The sequence below is a fragment of the Lycorma delicatula genome, chromosome 7, assembly GCF_047948215.1.
Source record: "Lycorma delicatula isolate Av1 chromosome 7, ASM4794821v1, whole genome shotgun sequence".
Classification (NCBI taxonomy): domain Eukaryota; kingdom Metazoa; phylum Arthropoda; class Insecta; order Hemiptera; family Fulgoridae; genus Lycorma; species Lycorma delicatula.
The window spans coordinates 54,967,802-54,979,823 of record NC_134461.1 but is presented as its reverse complement, the minus strand read 5'-3'; the positions used below and the strand labels follow the sequence as shown (position 1 = coordinate 54,979,823).

Genomic DNA, 12,022 nt, shown 5'->3' with positions numbered 1-12,022 from the left:
ATTTATTTTAATATATAAAATGAATATGGGTTTGCTTAAATAAAACTAGCTTATACCCGTTGAAAAATCTACGGCATTTTTTAACTTTCATTTATTTTCTGATTTAATGCGAAAGGATTTTAAAACTCTGTTTCATATAAATATCCCACAAATTTTATTAGAATTTTTACTGTTAAAGAATAAACAACGAAATAAAAACTTTTAAAAAATCATAAAAATACTGCTGATTTTTCATCGGGATGAAACACTTATTAAAATGCTTTATTAAAAATAAAAAATACACGCATTCTATCATAATAGTAATATATTAGTATTACGATGTATTATTTTTGTATCTTAATACTAATCCTATCAGAAATTAAAATACTCGTAATTTATTTCAAATATTTTTAACATTAATAACAGTGGTATCTATTTATTTATAAATTATTAACAACCATTTTCAATAATTTCTACCTAAAGCAACAGTTTTTAATCTCTTTTATTTATACCATAACCAAAATATGCATTTTATTTATACATTATCACTATTTACTTTAATTTTTAGAAAAAATGAAACATAAAACAAATAAAACATTAAATCATATCATCAGATTAAAATTTATTACTAATTTACGTACCTTATAAAAAAGTCAACTTTTATAAATTTAATATTAAAGACATATACGAGTAAGCTTAAACTTTTAGCTTGGAGATACGTTGCTTATTAAACGAATAATTGTAAAATTACGTAGATATAAAACACAAAAAAAATATATATATTTTTTTTAATTGCTGAAAATGCAAATAATTAATAAAAAATGAAATTGTAAAAATAAAATTCTATTTGTTTTAAACCAAAAAACTATTTTTCTTTACACATGTTCTTTTTCTCCGATTTTATTAATATATAATTTAAAAAAAAAATTATTTAGTATACACTCCTCTATGTAATGTATTATTTTCAAATAAACCAAAATATTTTATTACATTTCATATCACACAGGAATGATTAAAAAATTTTTCTGTTTTGTTTTAATTAACAATAACAATAATAACTTTTTTATGAGATAAATCTATATCTGTTCAAGGAATTAAAATTGTGTTTTTAACATATCTGTACATTGTTTTTAAAATTATAAAGTTGTATAAAAGGGAAAAATGAGATCGTATCTTTATTTAATAATTAAATTACGTGAACAATAAATCAGTCTTTTAGTTTGACTTTTTTCCTTTTTTATCGGCATTTCAATAATTCCTTTAAAATATTTTCTAAAAATTATATATCGTTGCTATTCCTTTTTCATTAATATCTTCATATTTACATACAGTTTATTTAGCACTAACTACAGCAATATGGATCACAGATGCCAAAGGAATTTTGTTTACAACATGGCTCTTTTACTACATTTATATTTTGCGGTTCATAATTACTGGCTGTAGTATAATACGGTAAATATTTTGAACAATCACCATCTTTTACTACAACCTTTTGAAACGGGTTACAATCGTTATAGTAACCGGAAATATATTTAGGATACAAATCTTTATCCAATATAATAGTTTGTATTATTGCTGGTCCTTTTTCAATAGTAATGGTCTGCCCGTTTCCACAACTATCATCATTTGATCCATCATCAGAATTGTCATTATCCGGTTCATTTCTGCTTAATTTATTTTTAGATTTACTTTTTGATTTTTTACCCTTTTTATTTTTCTTATCTTTTCTATCTTTCTTAAATAACTTTCTCAAAAATTTACTTCCTTTTTTTTCTTTCTTTTTTTTAGTTTTCTTTTTAGCACTGTCATCGTCATTATTATCATCTTCACCATCATCGTCGTCACCATTATCATCATCATCATTGTTATTATTATTATTATTATTAGTATCGTCATCATTACAGTTGTCATAATAAAACAGATTAGAATCATCACCATAATAATCGCAGTATCTATATTTTTTACACGGTGGACAAGATCTATATTTTTTAGTAATATAGTATCCATTTTTTCTATCTCTTTTTCCACCAGCTTCTACATCCACCGAACTATACTGAAACACAATACAAAAGAATATTATTTTAGTCTCTCAAACATGGTTACCGAATATATATATTAATAAATTATTAAATATTATTAAAAAGTAAAAATCTACCTTACCAGCAATTAATTTTGAACTTCACAAGATCTTTTGGTCCTTAGACGATGACTGCTTAATATTTTTATTTTATCTTATATGATATTTTAATCTCCTTAATGATCTAAAGACCGAAAGATCTTGAGAAGTTCAAAATTAACTGCTGGTAAGGTGGATTTATAGTTTTTAATAATATTTAATAAAATATTATTTCATTATAAATATTTAATAAATATAATATATACATATTAATATCTAAAATATAAAATATTTCTTATGTTTCAGAGATAAAAAGATTAATAAAAATAAAATATTAAATGAAGAAATAAAACTGTTATAACACCAAAAAAAAGTAGCATTTAATAAAAATAAACGAATTTAAAATTAATTATATCAAATGGTTGACGAAGAAAAGATTAAAATATTTTGCATTTGGAGGTTTCTGGTAGCTGTAAAACTTGTACGATCAGGAAAAAAGAGAAAAACTTTTAAGCTGTTATGAAAAAAAATTACTGTGAATTAATTTCAGAAATATAATGAAGGTTAATCTTAATGAGAGTTTAATGCTATTTGGAAAAATATTAAAAAAAAACTGACAACAAAGTTATACTTGTTTCTGACTTGACTATTTATTTTTATACAGCAGAAAATAATAATACACAAAAAAGGTTTAAAAAATTCAAAAACTCGATATTTTTAAAATTTGATCTTTTTATATTGCTCCCAAAGTATCTTTTTTGCCCATTTACACTGCTACTATGTTAGAAAACAAGAAAAAATCGGTTAAAAATTATGCAACAAGGATGAAAAAGGATGTCGGTTTTCGAATTTAGGGAAGGGAAAGAATTAGGGGGAAATTGCTTTTTACGTTAAGCATGTACGTATTTATAAAGTTTTAATATAAAGTGGGGTTTTGTTTGAAGTATTTTGAGAAAATTCACCTCAAAAACCGTCTACTTCATCCCCTGCAAATACTGAGGCAGACTTTGAAAAACCGTTTTATTTCCAAACTTTTACCAACAAATTGTTCCGTATACACGAGTATTTGTAAAAGATTCATTAAAATCGGTTAATCCAGTAGAAAGTTATTAACCTTCAAACACAATAACACATGTGTATACGTACTTACGAACATTACCCACCTTTTTTTTGTTTTTTGGAGAGCCAGATATTATAGTAGAAATTGTATGAGCAATGAAATAATTAACCAGACAGAAAGTACCAGGTTTTGGTAAACCAATGGAGCTGCACTCCGTTGGGTATTACTCACTCATACCCGTTCTGTCAATGATCTATCTTTCCCTGAAATTATGGAATACACGCATTTGGTCACAAGAATGGAAAAAAACAATATTCATTTCCATTCCCAAAAAAGGCAACTCCAAAGATTGCTCAAACTAACGTAACATTGCACTGATACCAGACGCTAGTAAAATTATTCAAAAAATCATACAACACAGTTTCACCGTAACAATTAACAGAGAATTACTAGAAGTCCATGCCGGTTTCTGAAGGGACGGGACGCAAGAGATTACATCGCAAACATTCGATAGATAACGGAGAAATCCAGAGATTTCCCAAAAAAATTTTATATAATTTATTGACTATTCCAATGCATTTGACGACATAAACTGAGACATATTATGGAACTGCCTCCCAGAAATGTGAACATAAGAACATTCCTTTTTCAAGTCTCTATACCCTAATCACGAAGCCACAATCCGCACGCCAAATGGTGAAACTGACTGGTTTGTGATCAAAAAAGGAACTAGACAAGGATGCATCTTATCCTCTTCAATTTTTAATCTACATAAAAAATTTGTTATGAGAAATCTTGATGACTCCAATATTGGTGTAAGACTTGGCGGCAGAATTCTTAACACCCTAAAATAGGAAGATGATGCGACTCTGCTAGCAGAAAGCGTGAAAGATTTTGATACTCTGTTTAGGATGGTGCAAGAAGAAAATGAAAAAGCAGGGCTTCATCTCTGCATTGAGAAAATGGAGATCATGACAATCGCAGAAAGTAAGAAGATTAACGTGAGGATTGGCAACGAGAAGATAGAGGTGATTGAAGATTTTTTTTCTTAGCTCAAATATATCTGCTGGGATGGAAACTGCATAACTAAAATTAAAATAAGTCTATCAGTTGGTAGGGCTACCATGACAGGGTTGAAAAAAGTATAGAAAAGAACATCAGTTTGAAAAAAGAATTCCGACTGATCAGCACAATTGTTTTTCCTACTGCATCCTACGGCTGTGAATCATGGACCATCAAGAAGGCTGCTAAGCGTAGGATTAACGATTTTGAGCTCCGGTGTTGGTAAGGGGTGGTAACAATCCCGTAGACGGGATTGTTACCACCCCTTACGGCCGAAGTAACTAACAAAGTAACTTAGATAAAATCAAGAGGTAAAAATAATTCCTTGGAAAAGGACATCTTATTAGGCATGATGAACGGAAGAAGAGACTGGACTGAATAAGAACTCGTAGGCTAGATACCATTACAGAGCCAACCAGCAGGAGTGTGGCGAGACTGAAAGAAACTGTCAGAAACCAGAAAGGTGCAGGAGTGTAATCCATCAAATGACCGATAGCGAAACTTGTCTAAACATTAAAGAAGAAGAAAAAAGAAATCAAGCCCTCAAACACCGTAGGCACCTGCAATAGTAACTCATCAGTAAATCCAATAAATCTGATCGTTAATTTAAATATAAATTCTTCGAAATATAATAAAAAATGTGTGCTTAATTTTGATATTTAATGCAAATCTTCTATTATTATATATGTGTCAGATATTAAATGTTAAATAGTACACCTATTTTCATGAGTAGCAAACATTCCATACCAGACTTACTGGGAAAGATGAAGATTGAACTGGAATTGTTCATTTAGCTAAATATCGTGTTTGCGTATCACCATTTTGTGCTGACGGAAATGCAGGGATATTCTGCTGTAGAAGTAACATCTTTTGTTTTGTTTACCACCGAGACTAACTAATATAAGAGTATTAATTGTCTTTATTGATCAGACAAGAAAAACAGAATTACATTACACATATAATTAGACAATACTCATGAACCGTCTGAGGGGTTGACAGTAAATATTAATTAAAATATCACTATCACTTCACAAATATAATAATAAAAAATTTAAAAAATTAATAGATACAAAACAGAATTAAATGTAAATATATATTTATTTTCCTTTTAGAGTTTTTCTAATTAAATTTCATTGTAATTGATTGATTTATAAATATATATATATATATATATATATATATCATATATTTCATCGATATCATTCAAAATCAGGGATAACAGGAGGGTATTGCAACCTTGCTTTACTTTAGTACATATTTCAAAATCTCCAGTTAGTCCCTTCGTAGTCCAAACCGTTGCGTGCGAACCGGCTTACATATTTCTAATAATAAAAGTGGGATACAGTGGGATTGTAGTTGCAAAATTTGAGATAATTGATTCTATAGAAACTATCTACCCTATTCCCTGGAAATATTGACTCCAAACATTTGCCAACAAATTGTTCCACATACACGGGGGTCTCAGTGTCAAATTTCATCAAAATCTGTTTATCCAGTCAAATTTTATTATTCTTCAAACATTCCAACGTACGTACGTTCCAATATTATCCCTTCCACCTCTTTTGTTTTTTTGTTTTTGGAGTCCCTAGGTCATGAATCGCCGAGAAATGAAAAACCCCATACTCAGTATTTTAACTGATTACTATACTTTTCTTATTACAGTATTGCACTAGAGCTATGATCCCAGGAAAGTAAAAATATTTCAGATCTTTAAAATAAATCTGTTAATTTATCACCATTTTACATAGATTTATAGTTTTTACTATAATAGAAGCAAATCGTAAAGAAGAAAAAACAAAAATTATTATAAAATGTTATTACTATTTTGTTTTTAGATTTCTTTTTAGAACTAATATAATTTTTTGATGCTTTAAATTTGATTTGTTTTTTTTTTTCAATTTTTTTCTCGCTTTCTTTACCATTTTTATAAATCTAATGATGGTAGACTCAACATTTTTAAGTATTTCCAATAACCCTACAAGTTTTACAAGTAAATTTCTTAAACGACTTTTTTCTATTTATAAAAAAAAAACTTATTAAAAAAGTGATCATTTATATTAAAAATTTTGTTTTTAATTTTATATTTTCTTCAAAGTAAAATGAAAATTATTAATGCATTAAATAATCAATTTTTAGATGTTAAAAAAACTTCTGAAGTTTTTGGAAGAAATGATAACTAGTAAAGTGATAGCCTGAAATTGGTTAAGCAGAGGAGATATTGTAACAACGAGATATTGGAACACTTTCAATTTTGTAATAATTTTGATTAAATTATATTAAATTTATACTATTAAATAATATGCACAACTTATATAATATTAAATTAATTAATATATGGTTAATTCATTAAAAAATTTTATAAATTTGAGTATTTTATTTTTGCTTGATGAATTAATTCACCGCAGAATCCTACATAGAAGCTTGTATATGAGAATATAGAAATGGATTTTTTTAGGTTATGAAAAATGTCAAGCCTAACCGGGATTAAAATCCCTCTGATTGAAAAGCCGAGACACGCTACTATTCTGTCACGGAGTCGGCAATCTAGATATAAATATTTCTTATAAATATTTAAATCATACTTACTTTTACTCGATAAATATTATTACAAAACCAGTCTTATCATTCTGGTCATGAAAAAACTTAATATTAAATTTCATAACATTTCCATTAGAATGTAAACGTAAGATTAGTCACGCAAAAAATTATCAATAAAATAACAATTGTGTGTTTCATAAAGGAAAAAATTACTTAAATAGATCATGGTTAAATTCTTTCACGATTACAAAACACATTAAATAAGTTTTGTTTTTTGAAATAACGTTAAAAAAATTTTATATCTGAATAATTATGCAAAAAAAAAACTGCGAATAATAAATAATATTTTTGCAGGGGTTTTACTGCCGATCCTAGATGCAAATCTTATTTTAAGAATTGTGTTATGAAAATTGTTATTTTAAAAAATACAATGGCTATCCAGGATTAAAATCTGGAATCAGTCAGATAAAATACAAAGAAGAAATTATTGACAAACTCAATCACCTGAACAAGAAAAGGTTAGAAAAATGGTCATCAAAATAAACAGAAGAAAGAAATATTTTGTAATATTTTACTTTTATTAAATAAATTTCGAAAATAGATTCGTTTTATAAGCAAGTTTAGTAATTTAATGAAGGAAAATGATGATCAATCAGTATTTATAAAATGAAAAAAAAATATCCGTCAGCAGTAATTAAAAAAAAAATTGTATTATTTTATCATATTAACCGTTTTTTATGATATTAATATATTTTATAGAGAATAAAAGGAAATATATGTATATATATAATTATTTTTATTTTTTTCCTAGAATGGATCTGTATTGTGAAATAGCAATACTTTTATTTGGAATAAGATGTGATTTAATTAAATATGTGTTGATTGTCTGGTAAATATATTATCCTAGCTGGCCCGTCAAGCCAGAACCTCGACTCTCAAGGCACAGGTTGGCCCAAGAGAGCCCCGGAGCCAACTCAGGGGGCTCCCGTGGCCACGGAGCTTACCCCAGGGTTGCACAGCTCGCTTCGCTTGCCATTACCGTGTCGCAGGGGGACGGCGCCTTGGACACCCGTAGAGGTCGCTTCAGTCACCATTCCATCTACGCAGAGGGCTCCGCCCCCTCGATCTCCGAAATGTTTGTTATCCTCGTTATTGAGAGAATAATACTGATAAATAACAATTAAAGTATGCAGGTTTTATAGAAACCTGAAAAAGAAACTAAGTTACCAGACAGAATAATAGTAGTACCTAACGTACACACCTTTGACGATGAAAAATTCATAACTTTTATTCGCCGTGGAGGCAGAAATATAATAATGAAGTAAAAGGATTATCTTTTTTCCTTACTGAATATCTTTAATTTACAACTTCACCCTACTTGGGGTGAAGAAATAATGAATATTTTAAAACTTTCAAGGGAAGTAGGGCATAAATGTATGACCTTTTTAAACCACCCACTGTATGTATCCTGAAAATTATAAAGCAATCGACCGGTTGGTTCGTTGAGATTTTTTGAGAAGAAATATATCTAAAATTCCTCTCAGAAACATGGGTAAAATGCGATAGAGTTGGGTGATCCATTAATTTTTTTTGTTTATAAAAAACCCTTTTCTTTTTTATATAATAGTGTAGATATAGATAAATATAGACTTTATTTAACGTAAAAAAAAAATTAAATTTGGTTTAAAAAAATATTTAATTTGTTTATTATTTTTAAGGCAGTTTTCTGCCTTATACTTTTGCCTATTTCTATTGTTGCATGAGATAATAAAAAAAGGCTTTTTGGAGGATAGAAAATAGTTGCCGTGAATTATTCCTTTTCACTTGGGAAAATTTTATTGATTATTTAATATTTTTAATATAAAATTAATATAAACAAATATTTCTCAAATTATTCCAAAGGATTTTTTTTTTAAATTCAAAAATTTTTATTTACTTCCTTGTACGAAATAAAAAGAGTTTTCCATTTTTACCATCTGTGAATCCATTTTGACTAGATTTTGCATGACGTCTGTACGTATGTATGTATGTAGGTACGTATATATATCACATAACTCAAAAACTATTTTGCGTAGGATGTTGAAATTTTGGATTTAGAACTGTTGTAACATCTAGTTATTCCATTTTTTATTGCAATCAACTAAATCAAAAGTGTCCAAAAAACCAAAATCCAAAAAAATTTGGATTTTGGTCTTTTTCTTAACTACAGCCCTCATTGAGAGGTTTTCAATGGATATCATAAATGATACTTATTTTCATTAGTTCCAGAATTATAGCCAAATAAAATTTGAATTAATGAAATATTTTATCTTTAAAGGGGAAGACACATCGGTTCGAATCAGTCTTGATATCCTTTATTTTTAACAATTTTTTTTAATTTTAATATTTTTTTTTTGGTCTTCAGTCATTTGACTGGTTTGATGCAGCTCTCCCTATCTAGTGCTAGTCGTTTCATTTCGGTATACCTCCTACATCCTACATCCTTAACAATTTGTTTTACATATTCCAAACGTTGCCTGCCTGCACAATTTTTTCTTTCTACCTGTCCCTCTAATATTAAAGCGACTATTCCAGGATGATATATTAATTTTAATATATTTATTTATTAATAATTATCAACCTCTGATTGTAAACACATTTTATCGATAAATAATAATTCAATAATAATAATAAAAAAAAACAAATATGAAAAAATATCAGATGTTATTAATGAAAGAAAATTTTATGTACTTTTCATTTAAAAAAACAAAACATGTATATGTTAATTTAACAGGCGTACAAGCAAGTCATGTGGTGTTCACATCGGATCTTTTTTATAATATGTATTATGATCTAAATGGCTTTTAGCGTCAACTAGAATATCTCTATTACCTCTTATTTATCGTTTGTTCTAGTTAATAATTCTACGAACGCTCTTCTATCCGTCAATTTTTTATCAGTCTACCTAATGATCATTTTGTTTTCTTAATTTAACACTGCTATTGTTTCTAATTCACTTCAATTGAATGTAATTATCTAATTTTACCTACTTTCAAAATTTGAATTTAACTTAACCGTTATAAAAATTAATAAAATATTTTTGTTATCCTTTAAAAATAATTTAATTAAAAAAAAAATGAATCTTTAATGTAATTACAGATAATAAGATATAATCAACCATCACATTACTTACTGTAGGCTAAGTGATTTCTTGAACGAAATCCACATCTGAGGAATTTCATTAAGACGCAGCATTATTATATATATATATATATATATATATATATATATATATATATATATATATATATATGTATATATACATGAATGTATTAAAAAGAAAATATATATTTAAATAAAAATTGGTACATTTATCAATAAAATCAAAATTAGTTTGTTTTTTTTTTGTGAACGTTTACACTGATTACGTTTCGTAATTTTCTATTGTTTTATGTTATTTGCTAATCATTATATTATAAAAAATATTATTTTATAATAAAATAAATAATCTTATTTTCTGCAAAACAAAACTAATTTCATTATTTTGAAATTTGTAAATTTATGATATAAAATTTTTGTTTGATGATCAGTTTTAAATTAATATTATTTCTTTTAAATCTTAAGGACGTGTATACTATTTGAAAATCTAAAGCAGTATTTCTTATGTCCTAAAAAAATTGCATTATGTTCTAAAAATTGAAGTAATGCAAATAGTATTTGCCACAATCAAAATATTTTCAAATATCTTTTACATCCTTAGAATTACAGATAAAAGTGTAAAGGGGTCGTAGAAAATAGAGGGAAGGTATTTAAATTAATATTTTAATTAAATTTTTTTGTTATGTAAGAGGGGGCATAAACAGCTATGGTTATTAGTCCGGTGGAAATTGGTAGAGAATTAAAAATGCCATGTTTGACCGGGATTCCAACACGGGATCTCCCCTCGAAATGCCTAGAAATTACATACTCACTTTCATATTAACAAAAATAAACAATTAACAAATCAACAACCAGATAAATATAAGTTTAATCAAACCTTAGTTTATTTTTCATTAAATGAAAATATTTATTTTTTAACATTTTTAATGTCTACATGATTAACCTTAAATTCAGATTTATAACTGCTAACTGGTTTACAATTTAATACCGCTTTAAAGGTAAGTTTTTTTAAGAATAGAATCTTAGGACAGTAATAATTTCATCATCATTATTATTCTAAATTAAAAAAGAAAATAAAGATTTGATTAAACATTTTTCTGTTTTTGATATACCAAAAATGTTATTGTTTTAAAACTTTTTTTTTTTGTAAAATATTTCGTTATAATATTTGTTATTTATTGAGAAAAATTAAATAAAATACTTACATGAACAATATAAAAAAGAACAACGATGACAGTTAACCATCTCCATCGCACGGCCATATTGAAAACAATACCACTCTAAATGGCACTGTAGCAAATGCGTGAATATTAGAGATTATAATATTTATATGAAAGTCATGTTTTAAAATTGTAAATGGATGAAGTGATATTATTATAAACAAAGATGCATATCATTTATAATATTGTCTATTATTTCAATACATTTTTTATCTTTTAAAAGGATTTTAAAGATAACGGTAAATAAATAGCCTTATTATGATAATAGATTGACAGTACATTAAAAAAATACAAAAACAAAAAAGTATGTAACAATTTATAATAATTGTTTTATGTTTACGATGTAATTAAAATGCGAACTTATTTACAATATAATAATTACATTTTTATTTTTTATATTTTAATTTATAAAATATAATGCCATTTTATCATTAAATTTATGATTCTTTTTCTTAGCCTTTATTTTACAATCGTTAGATCATAACGTACTTATTTTTTTCTTAAATAAATTCTATTTGCAATTACATGGTTTTTCACGAGTTGGTATTAAAAGATAAATCACCTTATATTTTACTTTTCTTGTTGCTATTGGCAAAATGTGATCTTAAAGAATATTTTTAAATTTTTTAATCAAATTTACGTATATTAAAATCTTGGTTTAAGATTTAATTAAATTAAATGCATATGTATATCTATCTATGTTAGCCTTATTCATATTTCGGGGATATATATATATATATATATATATATATATATATATATTAACAATAAAACTATATGTTTTTCAGGATAAACTAAAAACTATTCCATCAATCGCAGCCAAATTATTACCCATGTTCCTTGCTATAACTGAGAAAGTTTCTAGATATATTTCATCTCAAAAAAAATATTATGTATATATATATATAT

At 26.5% G+C, this 12,022-nt stretch overlaps 1 protein-coding gene across 1 annotated transcript; it reads right to left on the bottom strand.

The window, feature by feature from the left end:
* Window positions 1-1,089: 1,089 nt before the first annotated feature.
* On the bottom strand, window positions 1,090-11,184 carry LOC142328155 (uncharacterized). Its single transcript, XM_075371698.1, has 2 exons — window positions 11,099-11,184; window positions 1,090-2,032 (listed from the first exon to the last, which is right to left on the bottom strand). Exons 1-2 carry the CDS (start codon window positions 11,153-11,155, stop codon window positions 1,322-1,324), a joined length of 768 nt encoding a protein of 255 aa, XP_075227813.1. The 5' UTR covers window positions 11,156-11,184; the 3' UTR covers window positions 1,090-1,321.
* Between the last annotated feature and the right edge of the window lie 838 nt (window positions 11,185-12,022).